Source organism: Oncorhynchus keta, chromosome 4, assembly GCF_023373465.1.
Source record: "Oncorhynchus keta strain PuntledgeMale-10-30-2019 chromosome 4, Oket_V2, whole genome shotgun sequence".
Taxonomy (NCBI): Eukaryota; Metazoa; Chordata; class Actinopteri; order Salmoniformes; family Salmonidae; genus Oncorhynchus; species Oncorhynchus keta.
The window spans coordinates 44,504,081-44,530,665 of NC_068424.1; the positions used below are offsets into that span (position 1 = coordinate 44,504,081).

The 26,585-nt window shown below is 43.2% G+C and overlaps 1 protein-coding gene, 1 long non-coding RNA gene and 1 other non-coding gene across 6 annotated transcripts in view; all 3 read left to right on the top strand.

Moving 5' to 3' along the window:
* Positions 1–11,186: 11,186 nt before the first annotated feature.
* Positions 11,187–14,081, top strand: LOC118375322 (uncharacterized). Of its 3 annotated transcripts, none has more exons than XR_004823774.2 (8): positions 11,187–11,424; positions 11,792–11,860; positions 12,218–12,255; positions 12,454–12,513; positions 12,709–12,764; positions 12,956–13,005; positions 13,397–13,437; positions 13,804–14,081. It is a non-coding gene; the product is annotated as an uncharacterized LOC118375322 (long non-coding RNA). The 3 variants fall into 3 exon arrangements; XR_004823779.2 differs by having other exon boundaries at positions 11,200–11,231; XR_004823784.2 differs by lacking the exon at positions 13,397–13,437.
* On the top strand, positions 11,934–12,133 carry LOC118384096 (small nucleolar RNA SNORA74). Its single transcript, XR_004825798.1, has one exon. It is a non-coding gene; the product is annotated as a small nucleolar RNA SNORA74 (small nucleolar RNA).
* Positions 14,082–17,462: 3,381 nt separating the features above from the next.
* LOC118375332 (fibroblast growth factor receptor-like 1) overlaps positions 17,463–26,585 on the top strand; it is a 57,626-nt gene continuing 48,503 nt past the window's right edge. The window contains exons 1-2 of one of the 2 annotated variants that reach the window (XM_035761843.2): positions 17,463–17,811; positions 17,982–18,082. In XM_035761843.2, the coding sequence (XP_035617736.1) occupies positions 18,010–18,082 (73 nt within the window). In that variant the 5' untranslated portion in view covers positions 17,463–17,811; positions 17,982–18,009. The remainder of the gene's footprint in view (positions 17,812–17,981; positions 18,083–26,585) is intronic. The other variant, XM_035761852.2, reaches the window with a different exon arrangement.

Below are 26,585 nucleotides of genomic sequence, written 5' to 3' on the forward strand. Positions count from 1 at the left end.
CCCTAACCGCGTGGTGAGTTTTCCCCACTGTCTTAGAGTATAAAATGTTTCTTTAACTTCAATGACTCGCTCTCTCCTATATGGGCGCCGGCCTCTATCTACAAAGATAGACTCTGCTGATGATAGGATCCAGTGACTGGCTATCATACAGCTCCTTGTGTGTAAGGACAGGTAAAGGGCTCTGACCCATGGACATCAACTTCTCAAGGTGCTGCACATGTGAAACTGCCCTCACTGTGACACCATCATCCCATCGGCGATGGGCATGGAGGACAGCAGACACCTCTTCACAGGAAACCAACCCACTGACATCGTCTCCAGCTCTACTCAACTCACTCCCAGGAGCCATAGACGTTCTACAGCCAGCCTCGGGCTGCTCACAGGAGAGACGGAACATGTCTTGTACATCATCCACTCGAAGACCTCTGGCTTCCTCCAGCAGGACATCATATGGAATTCTTGTCAGTCGGTGCAGAACTTTGGAGCGGACAAATGGCTCTCTGCTCAAAGCATCAGCAACGACATTCTTGGGCCCTGGTATGTACTGGATATCAAAATCAAAAGGTGCCAGCTTTGCAACCCATCTCTGCTCGCATGCATCAAGTCTCGGCTTTGTAAGAATATATTTGAGTGGATTGTTGTCGGTCCACACAGTAAACTTATGCTCTCGCAGCCAATGGTTGGACTTATCATGAATGGCCCATTTCAGGGCTAGAAATTCCAGCCGGTGAGCATTACTTGGATTGTGCATGATTAAGAGATTTACTAGCAAAAGCTATTGGCCTGGCTATAGCCTTCCCATCTTGCACTTGGGATAGTACAGCTCCCAAACCACTAGTAGATGCATCAACAGAAAGTAAAAATGGCTGAGAAAAATCTGGATGAGCCAGCAGTGCCTGGTCAACTAGTGCTGCTTTCAAAGCTTCGAAAGCGAGTTGACATTCGGCAAGTCCAGTCTGCAGCAGTGAGCCTGCGAGAGGGACTTGGCCTCTTTCTGCCTTTGCCTCTCCTAGGCTTCTTCTGACCTGTAGTCAGCTGAAACAATGGCCTAGAAACCATGGAACAATTCTCAATGTAGTGTTGATAGTATACTACCATACCAAGGAAAGAACGGATTTTGCTCGGAGACGGAGTGACACCATCAGCTTCCATCATCCCACTCTCAGTCACATTTAAAATGGTTTGAACCTTAGCAGGGTCAGTGGCTACACCCGGATGAGAAATGACGTGGCCCAAAAACTTAACAGACCTCCTCAAAAACTTGCACTCTGAAACCGTTTAAGATTGTGCTCCTGCAACCGCTGAAAAACCATCTCAAGTCTCTGCAGACTCTCTTCCTCCGTTTTAGCAAAAACCATCAGATCATCCAAATAGCAAAGGAAACTTAGAAAGTTTTGGTCACCAAAGATGGTCAGCATCATTCTCATAAAAGGAGCTGGGCTGTTGCAAAGGCATTGAGGTAAACGACTGTACTCGTGCGGACCAAAAGGAGAGGAAAATGCAGTGTATTTCTTATCCTCTTCATGCAGTGGCACATTGTAGTACCCTGACGTCAAGTCCATTGTGCTGAAAAAGGTATTTTACCTCCCAGAGCAGCCAGAACATCACCCTGTTGAGGCCGGGGATGAGCATCCTTTAACCACCTAAAGTCAGTACATAGACACAAGTCCCCATTCTTTTTCCATACCAGCACCAATGGTGAGGCATACTCGCTGCTGGATTTTCTGACAATTTACTTTTCCTCCATATCGTCCAGTGTTTCCCTGAGTTTTTGGTAATGAGCTGGAGAAAGCCTACGATAAGGTAATCGAAATGGTCGGTCATCAGTCAGCCCGTATGCGATGGCAGAACTCTTTTGCCTCTCCACAATCCAGGCTATGTCTAGAGAACACTGTGTCCTACTTCTCAATTAAACCGACAAGTTTGTCTTTCCAGAACAGTGAAACTGGACACTCCTCAACAGACAGGCCTTGAAGTCCAAGATTGCTCAGTGTACTGATGCCATTAATTACACTGCCACCAACTGAACTGTTAGCTGTAAGACTGCCATGTGAGCTGTAACTTTGTACTTATGCCACGTTCCGGTATGCTGCTTGCTGCTTGCCATCATCAAAATCCTCCAATGCAATGCAAGCATACACATCTGCCATTTTAGCATTTTGTCTCAGGGTAACTGGCAAAGTTGTTGGATTCACAATCTTCACAGAGAGCCACCCATCTCCCCACAGAGGCGTAACTACTCTCCCTACTAATATGTGTCGATTCACACAACGAGATGTGCTGAGATCGACAACAACAGTACTGCCCACAGAGAGTTTTGTCTTTGGGGGTAGGCGGCCCCACACCAGATGCTCACTCATGGGTTGGAGTGTTACTGCTCTCTTCAACTTAATGGTGCGCACTTTTATCTGGGATGGAGTTTCCTCTCCATCTCTCCAGATTTGATAGGAGACGCAGGAACTGGCTGTCATCACACTGGCCAGAAGGACCTGGCGTACCCACCAACCGCCAGTAGCTGCCATTAGATTTGAACTGTCTAATCAGAGACTTCAACACATTAGTGCCCACAATGAGTTCATCAACCTGCCCATCTACAATAAGCACTGGGACTACCTAACTGAAGCCATAAAGCTGTATTTTTAAGTAACACATGCCCACTGGGCTAGTTTGCGTCCTACCACAACCCACCAGGATGATGTCTGAAGGAGCTAGAAAGTTCCCCTCTACCACTCCCGCCTCCCTCAACCGAAGTACAATATCTGCGCGCATAGTAGCCATGGACCCACTATCTAACATCCCCTTCAGCTCAACTTTATCTTGTTCAAGCACGGTGGTGTAAAACAAACGGTCATTCTGAGTAATTCTCATTGTGTTCTGAAAAATTACTGTGTTGTTCTTGGGTACTGACTCACAAAAATAATATTAAACAGATTGGATAGCATCATTAGTGGAGGAAAAATTAGACTGCCTCACATTGCCCCCCTCAGAATGGAGGCTTTCTAGTTTTCCTGAGACCTGCCAGTCTGTCCACATCCAGGGCTCTGTTGCTGCCCAGTCTCACTACAGTCAAAGCTCATGTGGCCCGGAGAGAAGCACTTGAAACACAGCTGGTGCATCTGACAGTGAGCTTTGGTCCAGTGATTAGTGCTTCCACAGACAGCGCACTCACGCTGATGCTTGGGGAACTGTTTACGGGGTTCTATGTTCACAGACTGAGTATTGCTGACAAGAGCCTTCTCTAGCATACTCAAAACTTTCTCTAATGTCCAACCCTCAGATGCAGATGGGGCCTGCTCTGGTTCACGGCCACATCGAGAAAAAGATGAAACATTAGGTCTGCTCACAGGATCCACATCCTCCTGGGGGGAGTCAAAGTCAGCAGCCACCTGCTGTGAAAGTTGTGTTCTACAGTGGGGCAAAAAAGTATTTAGTCAGCCACCAATTGTGCAAGTTCTCCCACTTAAAAAGATGAGAGAGGCCTGTAAATGTTCATCATAGGTACACTTTAACTATGACAGACAAAATGAGAAAAAAAATCCAGAAAATCACATTGTAGGATTTTTTATGAATTTATTTGCAAATTATGGTGGAAAGTTAGTATTTGGTCAATAACAAATGTTTAGCTCAATACTTTGTTATATACCCTGTGTTGGCAATGACAGAGGTCAAACGTTTTCTGTAAGTCTTCACACACTGTTGCTGGTATTTTGGCCCATTCCTCCATGCAGATTTCCTCTAGAGCAGTGATATTTTGGGGCTGTTGCTGGGCAACACGGACATTCAACTCCCTCCAAAGATTTTCTATGGGGTTGAGATCTGGAGACTGGCTAGGCCACTCCAGGACCTTGAAATGCTTCTAAAGAAGCCACTCCTTCGTTGACCGGGCGGACGTGTTTGGGATCATTGTAATGCTGAAAGACCCAGCCACGTTTCATCTTCAATGCCCTTGCTGATGGAAGGAGGTTTTCACTCAAAATCTCACAATACATCGCCCCATTCATTCTTTCCTTTACACGGATCAGTCGTCCTGGTCCCTTTGCAGAAAAACATCCCCAAAGAATGATGTTTCCACCCCCATGCTTCACAGTAGGTATGGTGTTCTTTGTATGCAACTCAGCATTCTTTGTCCTCAAAACACGACGAGTTGAGTTTTTACCAATAAGTTATATTTTTGTTTCATCTGAACATATGACATTCTCCCAATCTTCTTCTGGATCATCCAAATGCTCTCTAGCAAACTTCAGACGGGCCTGGACATGTACTGGCTTAAGCAGGGGGACACGTCTGGCACTGCAGGATTTGAGTCCCTGGCGGCGTAGTGTGTTACTGTTGGTAGGCTTTGTTACTTTGGTCCCTGCAGCTCTCTGCAGGTCATTCCGTGCTTTTACACCTGCATTGTTTGCTGTTTGGGGTTTTAGGCTGGGTTTCTGTACAGCACTTTGAGATATCAGCTGATGTACGAAGGGCTATATAAATAAATTTGATTTGAATTGATTTGATTTGATTCACTAGGTCCACCCGTGTGGTTCTGGGATTTTTTCTCACCGTTCTTGTGATCATTTGGCCCCACGGGGTGAGATCTTGCATGGAGCCCCAGATCGAGGGAGATTATCAGTGGTCTTGTATGTCTTCCATTTCCTAATAATTGCTCCCACAGTTGATTTCTTTAAACCAAGCTGCTTACCTATTGCAGATTCAGTCTTCCCAGCCTGGTGCAGGTCTACAATTTTGTTTCTGGTGTCCTTTGACAGCTCTTTGGTCTTGGCCATAGTGGAGTTTGGAGTGTGAGTGTTTGAGGTTGTGGACAGGTGTCTTTTATACTGATAAGGTGCCATTAATGCAGGTGCCATTAATATAGGTAACGAGTGGAGGACAGAGGAGCCTCTTAAAGAAGAAGTTAAGGGTCTGGGAGAGCAGGAAATCTTGCTTGTTTGTAGGTGACCAAATACTTATTTTCCAGCATAATTCGCTAATAAATTCATAAAACATCCTACAATGTGATTTTCTGGATTTCTTTTCTCATTTTGTCTGTCATAGTTGAAGTGTACCTATGATGAAAATTACAGGCCTCTCTCATCTTTTTAAGTGGGAGAACTTGCACAATTGGTGGCTGACTAAATACTTTTTTGCCCCACTTTACATACTTTACGCTCCCTTAACAGTTCATCCAAACGATCCTGTACCTCACTGGCTGTCCAGTCACAAAGGGGTTTACATTTGAACACTTGATCCAACTCTTTATCAGGACAGTTGCGTACAGACATGACTGCCAACTCTGAGCACTGATTGGGCAAGGTTCTACCCTCACTTACAAGGTACTGTTCAGCTGCCTCTGCAGCTTTGTTAAGCCTAATACAGATATCTAGTGGACCCTCATTAGCATATGGTTTGATTGAGTAGAAATGAGCTAATGGCATACCTGAGCAGACAGTATCCCCAAAGTGTTGCTTGACAACACTGAACACTGCCTTAACATCTGTGACAACAGGGTTGTTACGCATCCAGACTTTGGTCACATCCCGTGCCCTCCCCATGAGCCGAGACATCACTTCCCCAACATTCTCAGGCCCATTGTAACCCCTTCTCTAGGTAGACTCCCATTAGCTCTTCCCACTCCAGGACAGAGTACTTATCTGAGCCATCACCCCTAAAGAAAGGTGGAGCATTAACATCTGACTTCACAACCAGATTCAGCTTGGATGCATCAATAAAAGTTGACCCACATTGCTCAGACAGGGGAAACTGCTTGGGTTGTTGAGGGGAATGGGCAGGAGAAAGACTCGAAGTCCCAGGCTGCAGTAAACTCGCTCTGATAGATTCTCCTATCTCTGAACCAATCTGCTTAATAAGGTCACTAAACTGACTCGGAAGTGTCCCTTTATTACTGAGGACTGAGGATGATGGTACATCAAAAGACAGAGGTGGGATACCCTGGTCAGGTGGAGTAAACAGCCTACCCCTCCCAGTGCTTGTAAACTCAGGACTAGCAAACACTCTACTCCCAGGAGCTGACTGTACAAATGGTGTAAATGCAAGGACAACCCTCCCTCTTCCCACACTAAAATCCCCAACATAACTCATTTTATGGACTTGAGAATCTTCCATGGCTCAATAGAGCACTAAAATACAATGTAATATTCTGCATACAAAAAAAATGCAATAAACAAATTCCTTCAAAACAAGCAAATAAACACAAATACCCTTATCTAGTGAATATGCTACATTCACCTTCACTATTTACAGTATACATTCACTTATAGCGAATCAAACTGCTACAGACCTAAATGTATCCTACCCAGCCTTTCTAAGGTCTTCGAAAGCCAAGTCAACAAACAGATTACCGACAATTTCGAATCTCACAATACCTTCTCTGCTATGCAATCTGGTTTCAGAGCTGGTCATGGGTGCACCTCAGCCACGCTCAAGGTCCTAAACGATATCTTTAACCGCCATCGATAAGAAGCATTACTGTGCAGCCTTATTCATTGATCTGGCCAAGGCTTTCGACTCTGTCAATCACCACATCCTCATCGGCAGACTCGACAGCCTTGGTTTCTCAAATGATTGCCTCGCCTGGTTCACCAACTACTTCTCAGGCAGAGTTCAGTGTGTCAAATCGGAGGGTCTGCTGTCCGAACCTCTGGCAGTCTCTATGGGAGTGCCACAGGGTTCAATTCTTGGACCGACTCTCTTTTCTGTATACATCAATGATGTCGCTCTTGCTGCTGGTGAGTCTCTGATCCACCTCTACCCAGACGACACCATTATGTATATTTCTGGCCCTTCTTTGGACACTGTGTTAACAACCCTCCAGGCAAGCTTCAATGCCATACAACTCTCCTTCGGTGGCCTCCAATTGCTCTTAAATACAAGTCAAACTAAATGCATGCTCTTCAACCGATGGCTGCCTGCACCTGCCCGCCTGGCCAACATCACTACTCTGGAAGGCTCTGACATAGAATACGTGGACAACTACAAATACCTAGGTGTCTGGTTAGACTGTAAACTCTCCTTCCAGACCCACATCAAACATCTCCAATCCAAAGTTAAATCTAGAATTGGATTCCTATTTCGCAACAAAGCATCCTTCACTCATGCTGCCAAACATAACCTTGTAAAACTGACCATCCTACCAATCCTCGACTTCGGCGATGTCATTTACAAAATAGCCTCCAATACCCTACTCAACAAATTGGATGCAGTCTGTCACAGTGCAATCCGTTTTTTCACCAAAGCCTCATATACCCACCATTGCGACCTGCACACTCTCGTTGGCTGGCCCTCGTTTCATACTCGTCGCCAAACCCACTGGTTCCATGTCATCTACAAGACCATAGCCATAGCATCACCCATAGCATCACCGACCTGTAGCACGCGCTCCAGCAGGTATATCTCTCTGGTCCCCCCCAAAACCAATTATTTCTTTGGCCACCTCTCCTTCCAGTTCTCTGCTGCCAATGACTGGAACGAACTACAAAAATCTCTGAAACTGGAAACACTTATCTCCCTCACTAGCTTTAAGCACCAACTGTCAGAGCAGCTCACAGATTACTGCACCTGTACATAGCCCACCTATAATTTAGCCCAAACAACTACCTCTTAACCTACTGTATTTATTTTGCTCCTTTGCAACCCATTATTTTAATTTCTACTTTGCACATTCTCCACTGCAAATCTGCCATTCCAGTGTTTTACTTGCTATATTGTATTTACTTTGCCACCATGGCCTTTTTTTGCCTTTACCTCCCTTATCTCACCTCATTTGCTCACATCGTACTTGTTTATGCTGTATTATTGACTGTATGTTTGTTTTACTCCATGTCGTTGTATGTGTCGAACTGCGTTGCTTTATCTTGGCCAGGTCGCAATTGTAAATGAGAACTTGTTCTCAACTAGCCTACCTGGTTAAATAAAGGTGAAATAAAATAAAATAAATAAAACATCAACAAATACGCATGCGCATCTCGCGCATCTCATCCACATGCACAGCTCCGGTGGTGGGCTTGAGCTGACAGTTTGTAGCGTGGTTCGTTCTGCGTTGTGTACTTTCAGTTAGGACGCTGCCACAACTGAATGTCTGCTCGTGGAATTATTTGTATTTGCCCTGCACACGAAGAGACAACACACAATATGTTAACCCTTGGCGGAGTCCTAGCTCTCAGGCACCTTGCTAGCCGAAGGTCAGGCAAAAGAGAACAATAAGGGGGTACGGAAATACAGATAACCCGCGATGGGCCAAACCAAAATATACTAAACTGTTACAATCACATGTATGTTCAATATTGATATGAAAAAGTGTTTGTACACCAAAGAAAAACATTAGCTATGCAGCTGTAATTAAATAAAAAAATACACTGAATTATTATTATCAAATTATTAACATCCCCTCTTGACCTGGCCTATTTGAATTGGTCCTTGTGTACAATTTGGTGCATAATCAAGAGGAACAGCATCACACTGCTACACAAACATAAGAACGTCTTGCTTCGCCACCTAAGTTAACTCGCTAGCTGTCTAGCAAGCTAGATTGCTGGTTTTGTGAAAGCCAAAGAAAGTTAAATGACACTGAACAAAAATATAAATGCAACAATTTCAAATATGTTCTTTTTCATATAAGAAAATCAGTCAAATTGAAATACATTAGGCACTAATCTATGGATTTCACATGACTGGGAATACACATATGCATCTGTTGGTCACAAACTTTTTTTTTAAGGTAGAGGCATGGATCAGTAAATCAGTCCGAATCTGGTATGACTATATAATACGAGTCATACTACCCATTAAAACCTTGCTGTCCAATCGTTTCTTCACAATTTTTCCCATAGGGGATTTTAGAAACACTTAAAATAAGGGCTGTGTTTTGTGTAGGCTTAACCTGACATGGCGTTTTGATAACCACGTAAATCTCTAGGACAAGGTGACTTATATCAATATATTTGCCTGTATTTACACCACAAAAATGAAATGCTAATTAGCTTTGCTTTATCTTGGCCAGTTCGCAATTGTAAATGAGAACTTGTTCTCAACTTGCCTACCTGGTTGCTGATAAAATGGCTGTCATAAAGAACTACACATGCCATGATCTGGGTGAGACAGCCAAATCGAGGCAAAGGTAAGAATCTCTGGAATAACTATCTAATGTTAGCTAAATGTAGTTGTGAATAAATTGGCTATTTTTCTTTAAATTGACAATTCTGTGAAGTGTCTCGTGCAAGTTTTATATTGACACAATACATGTTAGCAAAGGTGTCAGCTCGAGATGATGTGCAGTATCTTGCAGGGATTTGTAGTCTTGCATGATGTCGTATAACTTTAGACCGTCCCTCGCCCATACCCGGGCGCGAACCAGGAGCCCTCTGCACACATCAACAACTCACACCCACGAAGCATCGTTACCCATCGCTCCACAAAAGTCGCGGCCCTTGCAGAGCAAGGGGAACTACTACTTCTAGGTCTCAGAGCAAGTGACGTCACCGATTGAAACGCTATTTAGTGCGCACCACCACTAACTAAGCTAGCTGTTTCACATCCGTTACACCTACACGAAACAGCCCTTATTTTAAGTGTTTTTTTTTCTAAAATCCCATATTGGAAAAATGAATGGTGGAAAAACAATTGGAACCATTTCCGTTGGATCGCTAGGTTTCATGGGTATTATGACACCTCCACTGTGGGTCTCTACTTTCCTCATGCAATGCGACACATCTCCTTTGCATACAATTGATCAGGCTGTTGATTGTGGCCTGTGGAATGTTGTCCCACTCCTCTTCAATGGCTGTGCGAAGTTGCTGGTAATTGGCGGGAACTGGAACATGCTGTCGTACACGTCGATCCAGAGCATCCCAAACATGCTCATTGGGTAACATGTCTGGTGAGTATGCAGGCCATAGAAGAATTAGGACATTTTCAGCTTCCAGGAATTGTGCACAAATCGTTGTGACATGGGACCTTGCATTATCATGCTGAACCATGAGGTGATGGCAGGGGATGAATAACACGACAATGGCCATCAGGATCTCGTCACTGTATCTCTGTGCATTAAAATTTCCTTAGATAAAATGTAATTATGTTCGTTGTCTGTAGCTTATGTCTGCCCATACCATAACCCCACCACGCTCCCTCAACTTGAGACACCCGTGGCATTGTGCTGTTTTACACATTTTAGTGGCCTTTTATTGTCCCCAGCACAAGGTGCATTTGTTGAATCAGCTTGTTGATATGCCACACCTGTCTGGTAGATGGATTATCTTGGAGAAATACGCACTAACAGGGATGTTAACAAATCTGTGCACAACATTTAAGATAAATAAGCTTTTTGTGAGTATGGAACAGTTCCGGGATCTTTTATTTCAGCTCATGAAACAAGGGACCAACACTTTACATGTTGAGTTTATATTTTTGTTCATTGTATATAATACCATATTTTTTTTGTGAGAAAACCATCAGTAGAGTTGAAAATGCAAATGTATTTTGCCTTTGGTACATCACACACAGCCTTTAATCTGCAACAAGTCATTTGATGGAAACATAACTACGCCAGGGTAGTTCGATTCGATTCCCGGGACCACCCATACGTAGAATGTATGCACACATGACTGTAAGTCGCTTTGGATAAAAGCGTCTGCTAAATGGCATATATTATTATTATTATATTATAACTCTGCAGCATATTATTTTTATGTGGATTTTAGAATATTTGCATGAAAATCTATTGCCAATTGGATCGAAACCTACCTACAGCTGGTTACATTTATTGGAGGTAGGCCTATATGCTATGGTGCGTTCAGTGTTGGATGTCCGTTCAAAAGATGTTTCCCTAGTTCCCAGTTTTGTACTCGGAAATCTCTGACTTCAGTGCGTTCAAGACAACTGGGAACACGGGAAGAAACGAGCTCCAACTCGGGAACTCAAGACTCTCTTTAGAACTCCAATTTTCAGACTTGAAGATCACTGACGTCATGATTTTACCACGTATTTCCCCAAATCCCAGTTGTCTTGAACGTACCAATAGTCCACGGAAAAAATGGACCAGTTAGAAAGTTTAACATTTCCGAGTTTGCTTGTTCCGATTATTACATGAACGCAGTAATAGCCCACATTTCTGGGAGGTACAGACCTATCCCACAATTCACTCCGGAACATGTATTCTATGGTGCGGAGGAAGACTATAAATATGCAAGTGCCCAACCAACGGTCTTTTTTTTTTGCAGACATGAGAAGGAAAGGAGGTCAGTTTTCGTTTATGGCAATAGTTGCTTGCGTTTATGGAACTTGGAATGGAGCCAGTTGTTGGCTGGCTAGCCTTGCTCCGGCGGTTATTTTCTTTTCGCAATGAAGTAGCTATTTAACGTTACCAAGTGAACAGATCGGAAGAATGGACTTTTAGTCGTTAGGCAAGACAAATGGCTAAAGCATTAAGTGGTAAGGAAGCTCCTGGCTAAACCATAAACAAAAAATGCTAAAGCAATGCTACCTCTAGCACTGGCTAAAATATATCTAGATAATTAATTTAAAATTACGTCCAGCTAACTCGTTTAGCAAACAATTGTTGCATTGGCAGCCATTTACTAGTTTTGGCGATAGGTTTCCAAGGCTAACTAGACTGTAAAATGACTGACAAGTTTAACATGCAAGGCCTAGATGACACGTGGTGGCATGCAAAAGATGGGCCTAGTTAAATACTGTAGCCAAGCTGGCTAGCCAATTGTTAAAACCGAGATGGATACCATTTTGTTTTGATGCAATAACGTTGTCGCAACTCATGCATACCATGTCTTTACCCTCACAGGTTGTGCCACCATTCAGGTCTTCAGACATGGGAGGGCTGCAAATGGGAATAACACGATCCCCCTTCAAGGTAGTTGTCTCCCACATCCTTACATTATAAATGAAAGTATAATTAGGTTTTCGTGATTGGGTTGTTTTATTAATCCAGCGGTAGTCAGCTGTACAGGCAAGGCAATGCCTGAACTAGTGTTACACTGCTGGAAGAGGAATGCTCTGCTAACGTGGCCTGGTCCAGCAGACGCTGTTTTAGTGGCTGTTGGTACTGAGCTGTAGCAGAACTGTGCCCTTCTGAGAGTGGTCTGCACCTACACACGGGGGCAGCCCTAGTAGAAGGGTTAACAAATATACCATTAAAGCAATCCATATGTGTAGATACTTTATTTTAAGTCCTGACATTAATTACCTCATCCTTTGTATTTCATGCAAGCATGCGGACTGAATTAATTGCATCAGCTCTTAATTAAGGTAAGCATAAATAACGATTTTGTTTATACTAATGTGATGTACTGTGCCATGATGCTTATTTAACACATCATTCTTATTGTATGGTGAAGATAATTCATTTTAAAAAACTGAGCACTATTTTTAAGGCCTGTTACTTTTTACCAAATGTTTTGCATCATATTCAGGTATTGTAAGTTGACCACTTCCTTTGCATTCTAGGAAAGCATGCGCAGTCAACTCCATTGAAGGTGATTCAACTCTAGTCAATGTGTTTTGAAGGTGAGGATGGCTCAGTAGTTATCTAAACACCATGAACATGTACTGTGCATTGATGAGAGCGTTATAGCTTTAACCCAGCTTTCTTACTGTTGGTGAAGACATTATGTTCTAACTCTGAGCACAATTTCTAATGGCTAGTATTGTCTACACTGTATTTATCTACTGCTCACTACGGTTATTATTCCTCTAATGTAGACTAAGCATGGAACTGCTGGGACTGGATTGATGGTTAAATGGAAAGGGTATTAAAGGTGAGGATGGGAATTGTTACAGCTAAACATGTACTGTGCACTGATGAGAGCTTTACAGCTTTAACCCAGCTTTCTTACTGTTGGTGAAGACTTTTAAACTCTGAGCACAATGTAAAATGGTTAATATTTACATTGTAGTCCTACATGACTCACTGTTGGGACTTTAGTCATTTTATTCATTTGCATTTCAGGAAAAAAACAATTTGGTGGACTGCTTGCATTTCAGCAGGAAATTATCCAGGTAAACTCCATAGCTGATTCTGAATTATTATAGCTACAATAACATGTACTGTACACAGAGCTTTATCGCTTTAACCCAGCTCAACTGTTGACTTTGTAACTGAGATTATGTGCACGGTCTGTTACTGTATACATTGTATGTGAAGGTAATGTACTGTAACGTCTACATTGATTTTGAAACCCTAGTGCTATCATGAAAATGCACTGTGCGGTGATGAGAGCTTTATAGCTTTAACCCAGCTTTCTTACTGTTGGTGAAGACACTATGTTCTAACTCTGAGCACAATTTGTAATGGCTGTTATGGCCTCTAAATTTTATTTGTATACTATATATAAATTGTATTTTTATATTAGACTAAGATTATTCTTAACTTCCTGCCTTTGCATTTCAGGAATACATGTGTGTTTGACATTCAATCGAGTTGAAGCATAGGTGAGGATGGTTAAGAATTGTATCTTTAATAAAATAAACATGTACTTGCAGTGAGTTATCACCTACTTGTTGTTTAGTGCAGAATCTATGTAACCTTGAGCACAGTTCTTTCCTGAATTGCTCACTCTACATTCTTGTGTTTGTCTTCCTAAGACAGAAAAAGCAGGAAGCTGCTTGGACAGTAATTGATGCCTGAACTTTATTCAAATTAATGTACCTATAAGATCTTAAGGCAGTTTATATACCTTTTTTTTCAGGGAGAATAGAACATGACTTCAGTTCATGTAGTTCATCTACAACAATCTGACTAGTAGAGCTGAGATGCTTGCATTTGCTATATGGTAATGTATATTGATGTGTCAACAGGATTGTTTCTTTCTGGACTTGGGTGGGGAACCGAGTGTTACATCCTGCAGATTCACGAAACTCCAGGCCAGACTGTTTGGCTCTGCCGCCACCAGCTGTATTCACATGGCCCTTTGATAGATACATCTAACCCCGGAGTGTCACTGCATAATCCTCTTGTCTTGCAATGTCAGTGGTTTCTGAACAAATGTACCACATAATGAATTGAATGTATGGTCCCAACTGCATAGACAGTGGAACAGTGTCAAGCGTTGAACAATAAAATTGACTTTTGGAAATGGGTTTTGTTTTTAATTATAATTGATTTTGGTTAATAGCATTGAGGTTTCTATTGATAACCAAATGATATTTTAACAAACAGGCTGTGGGGATTTGACTGATGGTTATAGTGAAGAACAGTAGTTCTTACATTGATGGAAGCTTGTTATATAACCAAACTAGGGCCATGTTGAGTAACTGACTGTTACAGATACATTTGAATGGATGATGCTGATGTAATTGCCTATTCTGCATGTTTTCTACATGGGCTATTTCTAGCTGAACAGCCTGTTCTGACCCCCACCCTTTTGTCAATCTAATTTGCCTGCCATGTATCCCTATCTAGGGGCGGGAGAATGTAGACTATATACACAGCGAAGTTATACATATTGTGTAGGACTTACATTCTAAATATATATCCACTTTGTAGACGTTTAACTGGTAGGCCTGAACACCAACATACTACTTACAAGGATCAGTTGTGGAGTGGTGCCAGGAAATGACCTATATCAATTACACAAAAGCGCTGATTTTCGACTTTTGGAAACTGCAGTGAGAGCACCCCGTCTACATCGAGGGTGAAGCGCTTCATGTTCCTAGGTGTGCACATCCCTGACAACCTGAAATCATCCGTCCACACAGATGGTGTGAAGGTACAACAGTCTCAACTCAGGAGGCAGAAATTGAGGCTTTGCCTCTCAAACCCGTAGGGACTTATACAGATGCAGTCGAGAGCATGTTGGGCTGTGTTGCCACATAGTACAGCATTTGCATCGTCTGCAACTGCAGGGCTCTGCAGAGGGTGGTGTGGTCAGCCCAACGCATCGCTGGCAGCATGTTCACCCCGCAACTGTCTGGAAGGCGGAACCCGTACAGGTGCATCAAAGCTGGAACCAAGTGACAGGAGAAAAACGCCCTATCCAGGCTATCAGAATGTTAGTCACCGCAAAACTTCCCTGGATTTAATCATTGTTGCTAGCTGCCACCCGGTACTCTACCCTGCACGTTTAAAAACTGCTGCCCTATATGTGTGCATAATCATTGAACACTGGTCACTCTGTTTACCCACTTCCTATGTATACTGAACAAAAATATAAATGCAACAATTTCATAGGAAATCATTTGATTGAAATAAAATCAATAGGCCCTAATCTATAGATTTAACAAGACTGGGCAGTGGCGCAACCATGGGTGGGCCTGGGAGGGAATAGGCCCATCCACTTGGGTTCCAGGCCCACCCACTGGGGAGCCAGACCCAACCAGTCAATGAGTTTTTTTTCCCCACAAAAGGGCAAATACTCCTCAGCAGCACACCCCTTCCTCAGACGATTTCACAGGACAAGAAGCAAGATGTTGAGGTCCTGGGCAGTGTGGTTTCACGTGGGCTGTGGTTGTGAGGCCAGTTTGAGGTACTGGCAAATTCTCTGAAATGTTGAGGTGGATTATGGTAGAGAAATTAACATTGAATTATCTGGCAACAGCTCTGTTGGATATTCCTGCAGTCAGCATGCCAATTGCACGCTCCCTCAACTTGAGACATCTGTGGCATTGTGTTGTGTGACAAAACTGCACATTTTAGAGTGGCCTTTTATTGTCCCCAGCACAAGGTGCACATGTGTGAAGATCATGCTGTTTAATCTTGGTATATCACACCTGTCAGGAGGATGGATTATCTTGACAAAGGAGAAATGCTCACTAACAGGGATCTAGACATATTTGTGCATAACATTTGAGAGAAATAAGCTTTTTATGCGAATGTAACATTTCTGGGATCTTTCATTTCAGCTCATGAAACATGTGACCAACACTACATGTTGCATTTATATTTTTGTTCAGTATATATACTGTATTCTAGTCAAGGCTGATCCTATATAACTACTGCAGTACATGCCTTTTCTATTCATATACTGTCTATATACACCATTATTTACATATATACTGTATATATTTATATTCTGGACTCTGACATTGCTTGTTCTGATATTTCTTCAATTCTTTCTTTTCATTTTTGTGTATTGTCTTGTATTGTTAGGTGTTACTGCACTGTTGGAGCTAGAAACATAAGCATTTCACTGCACCTGCGATAACATTCCGCAAAATATGTATACACGACCAATACATTTTGATTTGATACCGTGTGTACGGGTCATGGCCAAAAGTTTTGAGAATGACATGTATTCATTTTCACAAAGTCTGCTGCCTCAGTGTCTTTGGATATTTTTGTCAGATGTTACTATGGAATACTGCAGTATAATTACAAGCATTTCATACGTGTGAAAGGCTTTTATTGACAATTACATGAAGTTGATGCAAAGAGTCAATATTTGCAATTTCTTTTTTTTGTTTTGAATTTGACACCCTTTTCTCCACAATTTCGTGGTATCCAATTGTTAGTAGTTACTATCTTTTCTCATCGCTACAACTCCCGTACGGGCTCGGGAGAGACGAAGGTCAAAAGCCATGCGTCCTCCGAATCACAACCCAACCAACCATGCGCACTGCTTATTAACACAGCGCGCATCCAACCCGGAAGCCAGAAGCACCAATGTGTTGGAGGAAACACAGTGCACCTGGCGAGCTGGTTAGCTCGCACTGCGCCCGGCCCGCCACAGGAGTCGCTAGGGCGCGATGAGACAAGGATATACCGGCCAAACCCTCCCTAACCCGGACGACGCTAGGCCAATTGTGCATCGCCCCACGGACCTCCCGGTCGCGGCCAGCTGCGACAGAGCCAGCCACGACCAGAGTCTCTGGTGGCACAGCTAACATTGCGATGCAGTGCCCTAGACCACTGCACCACCTGGGAGGCCCCTTTAGGTGCAATCTTACTGGCAGCAATATCCTTGCCTGTGAAGCCCTTTTTGTGCAAAACAATGATGACGGCACGTGTTTCCTTGCAGGTAACCATGATTGACAGAGGAAGAACAATGATTCCGAGCACCACCCTCTTGAAGCTTCCAGTCTGTTATTCGAACTCAATCAGCATGACAGAGTGATCTCCAGCCTTGTCCTCGTCAACACTCACACCTGTGTTAACGAGAGAATCACTGACATAATGTCAGCTGGTCCTTTTGTGGCAGGGCTGAAATGCAGTGGAAATGTTTTTGGGTGATTCAGTTCATTTGCATGGCAAAGATGGACATTGCAATTAATTGCAATTCATCTGATCACTCTTCATAACATTCTGGAGTATATGCTTTGTGAAAATTTATATTTGTGTCATTCTCAAAACTTTCGGACAGGACTGTAGAGGTCATGTGTGCTGCACATGAATTGAATCGACCCGACCCGGAGGGGGGCGCCCGTGCTTTGCTGCAGCGCAACGCTGTCCATGAGGAGCAGAGCTCGATCCGGTCCATGATTGGCCAATGGAATTCCACATCTGTTCTTGGAAACTTCTACGCTGCTCCTCATGGCAAAATGATGCAGAAGGGCACACCAGGGATGAGGTGAGAGGAGTAAGCCCGAAAAAGAAGTAAACCCGAAAACTTGACCATTAGGCCTACCTGTTATTTACCTTTTTTTGCGAGAACAAATTTGTTTGTTAAACGTTTTATTAGACAGTATTTTGCCGCGATGTCATTGATATGATATTGAAGTAAATTGTATTTACATTTCCCGCGTGGAGGATAACCTGAATACCAGTATACTTTATTGTACAAGACATTTGATTAATACGTCAGACTTTACAGTGAACCATTGTGTTTACAAACATTTTGTGGAAAGCATCTGCCTGGCAGAGGACAACACGTGAGTATGCCCACTAATCTGCGCTCTTCACTCAAATTGCGTGTGTATGATCATTAAATTATGTCAGTGTGGCTATGTAATTTAAACGTCATTGGGTCAACTCAATCAAGTCTCTTGATGTTATACGGTACTTTTGTCATTGAATTCTCTATTTTGCCGATTTTCTTCAGAACAGACACAAACTGCAGTTTGCTGAAAATGTTCTCTAAGGACGGATGTCTGGCTGTGTGTACAGTGATATTAATGATTCTAACATCAAGCGAGGCTAGAGGTAAGATAAACTGCTTATTATCTTACTGTAGTGTTACTATATTGTAACATTGTCCCGCAAATAACCCAATGAAATGTGGAAAGAGTTATCATGTTTCGTCTGTCCTCATTGATGTACAAATACTTATGAAAATGGATATCCATATGAAAATCTGAATAATACATATGTGACTCACATTTTTGACAGATAATATAATCTTTTAAACGTTATTTTTTTGGCACTGTAGTCTGTTTCCACAGACTATTGTCAGTGAATTTGTTTGAGAATGTTTGTGTCTGCAACACTGAGAGACAGAGTCTACACTCCACCTAGAGTGACCTCTTCTATCACATGTTTAATTCACAGGAATTTATTTAACAATTCTGTGAACTCTACTTGGCTTCCAACCCCACATTCAAATTTGCCCTAAGGTCAACAGAAACAAAAAAATCCTCTCAGTTGTAATGTGTTTAATGATTAACTGCGCACCCAGAGAGAGTGGCCCTGTGCCGTGTTTACAGACAAAACACAGACCATGGGGCTGCACATAAATGTGGCTTTTGAAGAAGCCCAGTTTGCATCAGCGGAGGGAGGCCGTCAGAAACCAAACAAGCATGCCTTTTCTTGGAATCGTTGCAGGAATTTAGAGGTGCATAAGTTTGTATCTCCTGCCAAGTTGAAGAGCAGTTAGCGTACATCAAAGCAGGGCTGATGACACCTACTGGGCTGTGTGTGTAAACCAGGGGAAGAAGTCTTGCTTTATGCAGCGAGGAGTTGTTTGCCAGGCCTCTGTGATCCTCTATTATACCCTGCTGACTTGTACTAGACTCAGGGTCACTGGCATTGCAATGTCCCCATGGGAAACACTCTTTTCACACCACTTCGATACGGAAGTGAGTTTTTTTAGCAGGTTAGGAGACTGAGGTTGAGGTTAGGAAATGGGTTAGGGTTAGTGAAAATGCTCTCCTAACCTGCTTCGAAAATCACTTTGAATCGAAGTGGCATGAAAAGAGTGTGTCCCATGTCCCCATAGTGGCAGGAAATAGAAACTGCGCTCAACATGCAACGAGCCCAGTCCAAGGGGAATGGCTATTGGTTGTTTGATTTGAAACAACATTTTATTTTGTATTGTAATATATATTCTACTGGAATTCCCTTTTGATGTTAATATGGAAATTAATTGACTATGTGGATTTGAGTGTGATGCAAATGTTTCGAAATCAGGTTCAAGGATTTCTTGACCGTTTAAAAAACAACAACATTTTATTCAGTTCAGTATGACACCTGTGATATGTTTTAAAAGTTGGCCCCTACTTTAGAATTCTCAAACTATTGTGTCTCATGGTTTTATTCTATCATCATCCAGGTTGGGCTGTAAATAAAGCTACCTGATCACATTCAGAGAGGCCACCACCACCACAAGACTGCTGGGCAAATCAGATAGATCTTGACCTTACTCTGTGGAGTAATCAGTCCATTGTTTTCTCTGTTGACCCTGGTATCTGCTCACTGCACTTCTTTCACATTGTGTGGCTGTGTGTGTGTATGTGTGCTGGAGTGGGTGGGTGGTAGAAGGAAATACACACACACACAATCTGTGTTGTCCTTAGATTGCTCCTTTCCTTTCTGCCTTGTCGGAGTTATCCTAGGAATGCCATGTCAGAGCCCAGGACGTTATGCAGTGTGTGTCTCTCTCTGGCAATGTAGATAAAAGGTGTCATGTGGGACGTCTGAGTCTGGAATGGGTGCATTGTAAAGTGTTGCTTGTGATCCAGGTGAGAGATGCAGCCTATTGGGTTTCTTCTCAGTTTTAGGGATTGTTCTGGGCTAGCCTGATACACAAATGCCTCTTGTTACTCCGGTGGGTCAGATCAAAAATTGACAATCCTAATTTCATTGAGATTTTTTTTCTCCCAGCAGAGAAAGTAATTTTTTGAAGGGCTTCCACTTATCTGCATGAGTGTGCTTGACATAACTGTTATCATACAGCGTTTCCAGTTTCGCAATGAAGGTTTAATCCAAAGTTCAGTTTTCCCATTTTCACGGTAGGTATACTCAACTATTCAAAGTTATGACTCCCAAGAGTGCTATAAGCAGGGCTCGCGAGAGAAAGTCCAGGCACCATGCATGCGATTTGTCGCTGATAAAAACAAGTTCATGTTGGCCGGCCCTCAATGAATGAAGAGCGATGCAGGAGCTAGGCACCTTGGATGGGATACCATAGATACGCATTGACTGTGAGTGAGCCTCCCACAGGTGCTAAGGTGCTAACTGCCCAATGCAGTTCAGCCCAGCCCCCCGGTGCTCACCTGTTCTCTCACCCAGCGTCATGGCTCTGTGCCGGGCTATCACAGCTCCAGGACCAGCCAGCCGTCTGCCGGACGTGCATGCTCAGATGGGCCTGGTGATTGCTGGCTTGGCTCTGAGCCGATTTGAATGACCAAGTCAAGCAGACCGTATCAAAAGCTAATAAGTCGGAAGCCGTTTGATTTATGCACTTCCACTCAGCAGCACACAACTCTCTGAAGAAACAGTGTTTCTATCTCAGACTCAGCGACAGCCACATGCTTCTTCTTTTTCCTTTTTTCTTTCTTGGACATCCATCAAAGAATCCGCCTTGCGCTTAAGCCTTTCAATCTGAAAATGGTTTTGAGGAGTCTATTTGGTGTTAAATGAGACATAGTAACATGCTGCATACTGCACGGTGAGGGAGTTTTTGTGTCATGGCCCATGGCCTCTCCTCTCAGAGACCTCACAGCACAGAAAGGCCTTCTGGCCACTCAAGATCCCTAAACAACCTTGTAACAACTTAATAAATACGAGATTATTGGATTCAACTGATAGGCCAGGAAATTAAGCCTGGCTTGTGGCTGTTTATGTCCAGTTCAGGTCATCCATCCTGTCAATGCTGCAATAAGCAGTGGTCTACTACTTAGTACACTCAGTGATGAAGTCTTCTGGGGCTGTAGTAGTACTAAACAGAGCTCCCTATCACTGCTGTGGGCCTCTCTCACCAGGTGTCATGCTCCTCCAGCTCATTAGGCAGATAATGGTGGATAATGTGGCACTGCAGGCCTCCTGCTTATCACAAAGCCTGGCTGCTGATTATACACAGCCTCTGCTGGAGCAATGGGGACTAACTGGAGACTGGAGACTGGGTTGGCCTCAGCAGCCTTTGATGGACAGCAGCTCAAGTCTGACACAATTCCACTTGTTGAGTAAAAATCCAATTATATCTGTGATGAGTCCACAGTGTTCTGTCAGTTTTCCTCTGTAGCTCCCTTATCTTCAGAACATCATCAGTGCTCATCTCTTTCCCTGATCCATCTGAGTGCTATTTGCTAGTACCTCTTCCAGCTGGATGTCTGATTCTGTGCAGGGTTGAACGTGTGCACACAGTTAAACAGTATCAGATGCCCGTCCAGTCTTCACACCGAGGACTTGACTGTTTCAGAAGAATGATTAGGGTTGCAAAGGGAGAGTATATTAATGGAAACGTTCAAATTTACCAGTAAACTACGAGATTTGATGTAATCTATTACAAGACATCTAGTGGCCCTTTTGGTTACTTCAGATTATCACAGGTGTCTGTTATAATCTCTGGCCCTCTGTGTGGATTTATCACATATAAAATATATGACATAATTCAATTACATGATTTTAAAATAAGAAATAGAATTAAAAAGCTGTAAAGCACTGTCCTAAATATAAACCATAAACAGTGAATACCATTGGTGTTTAATATGAGGGTTTCAGCATGAAATATCCTTTCTATATATTTTTTTACAAACTAAGATTTATTTGACTATTTCAATATGTATTTGTTGGGAATGTTTTGGCAGTTGGAAGTAGTTCCAATAGTTGGAAGTTGCAGAGTTAAATGAAAATAATTCCATTGTTGATTAAATGCTTTTTTTCATTAATTTGGCTATTTTCTCTTGAACCATATGGTCTATCTACTAGAAACTCATGGACAATATGGACACCGATATAATAAATTAATACTGTATATTAATCAATGTTATTTTAAGTTATTCAAGTATACATTTCCAAAGTTTGATTTTCTTTTAATGTCACATCTTTTGTAATAATGGTCGGAACAAGGCGCAGCGTATGTAGAGTTCCACATATGTATTAAAGACTGAAGTGAAACTTTAGCCAAGAGAAAACAAATAAAGAATAAACGAAACGTGACTAACAATGCAGTGCTAACGGGCAACTAAACATAAACAATATCCCACAGGTGGAAAAAATGCTACTTAAGTATGATCCCCAATTAGAGACAACGATAACCAGCTGCTTCTAATTGGGAATCATACAAATAAATAAACAAATAAATACAAATAAACCTATAACACCACATAGAAAATATAAACTAGAACAACACCCCAGTCACGCCCTGACCTACTCTACCATAGAAAATAAAAGCTTTCTATGGTCAGGTTGTGACATTTAATTACAAAATTACTGAAGATTCCGGTAACTTTGGTAAATTACTGGTAGCATTGCAACCCTACAGCGACTGATGTCAGCAAGGATATAATATAATGCTAATGTGGCTGATGTTTTAAATTATGTTTCATGGGTCAAGCATAGAAGAAAACTGTTTTTTGTTGTTGTCAATTTTGTAGATGGAGGGAACTCAAACCATTACCGTGGGCCTGGCCTATACAAGCATGTTGTCCACCATGATGACACTGCTAAAGGATTTGTCAGGTGTTACACAGTTACATTTTACAACACACATGCTCCCATTCAAAGTTAACACAAGCCCACCCCGTTTGCGATTGTATTTTAATGTACTTATTTTTTGGCCTGGGAACCGACAGCTTGGCTGATGCTCCTGACTGTGTGTGTTCTCTGGCTCCATAAAGCTTCGTTATTAGATTTGAACATGATTTTCATTGTGGCAGATCTCAGAGTGTGTGGTGCACAAACCAATGTGTTAACATCCGGCTCTTACAAGTCCACATGAACACAGCTTGCCAAACCTCATTTTGTATCTCTCACTCCATATTTTTTTAATGTTTATTTTGAAGTAGGTCCCAGTCTTCTTTGTAGTTGTGATCTCTGTTAAACGTGTGCACTTAAAACAAGTCTGTGGTGTTTCGCGTGAGGGGAATGGAACTTTACGTAAACAAGGCAGTTAATGAGCTGCATTTGGTTTGAAACGTATTGCTTGAGCACGGCTATTAGAGAAGTGTTTGGTATTTATAGTGGAGGCATAAAAAACACAAAGGTTAGCGGCGGGTGTTCAAACATTCCTCACCCTGGTTTAGATAAAGGCCCCACTCCGCTGGAGGTCAGCGAGATGTCATCTTGCGTGGACCCTGTTTGTGTGCTCTTTACCTACTTGAGCCCGGAACTGCACTGTTTGCACAGGTGGGAGAGGGCACCTTGGAGTGAATTGTTCTCTTCATTCCCGTGGACTTAACTTGTCGGAGCAGTGTGCTTGCACAAGACCAGTGAGGCTGAGTGTTCGTCACGAGCAATTTGTTCTTGATGTGGGGCCCCTCTTCCTAATGGAAGCTTGCTTTGTTGCAGTCTCTTTGTCCCTGGGTAAAGGTGGGATTACACAGCCTTTAACTAGGGGGATTTCAGAACCCTTCCAACCATCACCACTCCTCATAGCCCTACACTCTGGGCATTTTAAAATGTCACAGAAAAGAAGCAGGGAATATGCCCATTCCGTGCATTTGTCCCATTGACTCAGGGTAGTGGACGGCTTCTCTTTAGAATCCTGTGGTTTTCTCAGAACACCGACATTCCAGGCATTTAGAACCTGTGGCTCAACGGAAGGGCCTCCTTAATGGCTTTCATCCCCGGCTCTGCTGCTGCTTCACCCATTCAATGGCATGGCCCACTTCTGCCTGGCCCTGGTTCAGCGCCATAGGTTACACAATGTTCTGGGACTAAGCAGCAAAGAAAACATGCTCTACAACAAGGAAGACGGGCCTCTCTTCAGTCTGCTACCAATACGTGGCCATACATAGAGCTTAATGTGTACCCTGATGAAAGAGAGCGAGGGAGCGCCCACCCGGCCCTACTCTGAGCCGACAGCAGCAGCAGGTTTGGGTAAAGCAGTGGTGAGAGTGAGGGTGAGCCACTGATCAGTATCACCACCTGGCATGTTCCTCCTTGGACCTGTGCTGCACGGTCTTGTCTGAGTGATTCTTATGCAAGCTGCCCTGCCCTCCCTGCCTAGTCTGCTCTGCTCTGGCACTCACATTCAGCAGTGACAGACAGACAGACCAGCAGCCGCAGCAGTAGCTTGCTGGGTCGGTGAGTGTGAGCTACAGCCGAACATGTAAACATTACATACTGTGTATAGCGAGAGCCAAACCAGAATTAGGAACCATGCGTGAGATAATAGCTGTCTGTCGGTGTGGACTGTTGACACAAAGGGTTGTGCTTAATAAGCAGGTGCTCGTTATTTGTGACGGGGCCGGCGTTCTACAACATTACCCAGAATCCCTGTGGAGCTGTGGCTCTGTTTGTGTGGTCTGAGCTGCTGGTGGTCCAACCTGTGAGTGAACAGATACATGGGGGTCCCATACCACCACCACTGGGTAACTACAGGCCAAGGCTGTTGGTTGGGTTGTCTTACCCTCACAGCAGAGGAGAGCGGTGTTCCCAAATCTGATGGGAAACAACACAACTAGGAAATCTGAGCCTCTATGATTCAGATAGAGTGTGTACATAGAGCGCCCAGTGCCCAAAACTCCCTCCTGTGACTCACATGAATTCCATTCACACTGAAATAAGAGATTAACATTTACATCTGCTCCAGTGAGAGTGTGTTAGGGCCAGTGGTATGGAAAGGAGAGTCAGAGGTGGGTACATCATTGCCCCCACACCAACCCAAACACCCAGCTACCCACATAGGCCTGGCGTCAGGGCCAACAGTCAGGCCTTGTGCCCTCTCCAGCTTCTGCATCAGTGGAGGTGGAGCGGGCATAGCCTTTGCTCCAACAACATGCCAGAGCTAAAAAGAGGCAGACACTCGACGCCACCCTCCAGAAATGTTAAATGGTCTGCTTTTGAGGAATGACCAGGTTTCTGTATTTTTTTCTAAGGTAGGGGAGAGTCTTCTTCCAAGATTCCAAGACGATGTTCTATGATGTCTGTCTGAGAGACAGCTGGGGGCTTGGATGAGCTCCAGCGGGGTGAGGTGGATGGATGGACATGGAGCCAATGAAAGAATGACAGATACACACTCTGCTAGGCATTTACATCCACACGGTGGAGTAGAAGAAGAGTGAGTGAGTGAAATGAAGCTGGAAGCCCAGAAAACAGTGACGTGCCCTCTACGCAAGTTTGTAGGTGCAACAGTTTTTATCAGGGCCTAAAATTAACACTGTCACCTGCCAGATTTGGGTAGATTTAGGCAGTGTAAGATATCTATTTCTATTTTTGGTCAGGACTCCACAGTGCGAGCATTTCACTCGCATCTGTGAATAAAAATAGTCAAGTATGACCACGTAGTAAAATAAATGCTGCAGTAGCTGTTTTCAAAGTATTTCTGTTGTTTTGTTTCATAGCTGGTAAATTAATCGCACAAAGTCAAAGAACTACGAATCCTATATAGCCTATTCCACCTCGTGCTGCAAAATTACCTGGCTGGAGGCTGTGAAAAGCTAAGTGAAAGAAAGATTCATTTTTAGAAGCGCTGCGCACAGGCACAAAACTTGGTCTAATTTACTTGAAACGAAAGTCTACGGAAGTGAAATGTTGATCTTTTGTTCCTTGACTATTTACATGGTTTCAAATTAAATCAAACTTTATTTGCCACATGCGCCAAATACAACAAGTGTAGACTTTACCGTGAAATGCTTACTTACAAGCCCTTAACCAACAGTGCAGTTCAAGAAGAATAAAATATTTACCAAGTAGGCTAAAGTATAAAGTAATAATAAAAAGTAACACAATAAGAATAACAATAACGAGGCTATATACAGGGGGCACCGTTACTGAGTCAGTGTGCGGGGGTACAGGCTAGTTGAGGTAATCTGTACATGTAGGTGGGGGCGAAATGACTATGCATAGGTAACAAACAAACAGAGAGTAGCAGCAGTGTACAAGAGGGTGGGGGGTGAGGGGGGTTTCAATGTAAATTGTCTGTTGGAGATTTTTATGAATTGTTCAGCAGTCTAATGGCTTGGGGGTAGAAGCTGTTGAGGAGTCTTTTGGTCCTAGACTTGGCGATCCAGAACCGCTTGCCGTGCGGTAACAGAGAAAACAGTCTATAACTTGGGTGACTGGAATCTCTGACAATTTTATGGGCTTTCCTCTGACACCGCCTATTATATAGGTCCTGGATGGCAGGAAGCTTGGCCCCAGGGATGTACTGGGCCGTTCCCACTACCCTCTGTAAGCTCCTTACGGTCAAATGCTGAGCAGTTGCCATACCAGGCGGTGATGCAACCGGTCAGGATGCTCTCGATGGTGCAGCTGTAGAACCATTTGAGGATCTGGGGGCGCATGCCAAATCTTTTCAGTCTCCTGAGGGGGAAAATATTTTGTT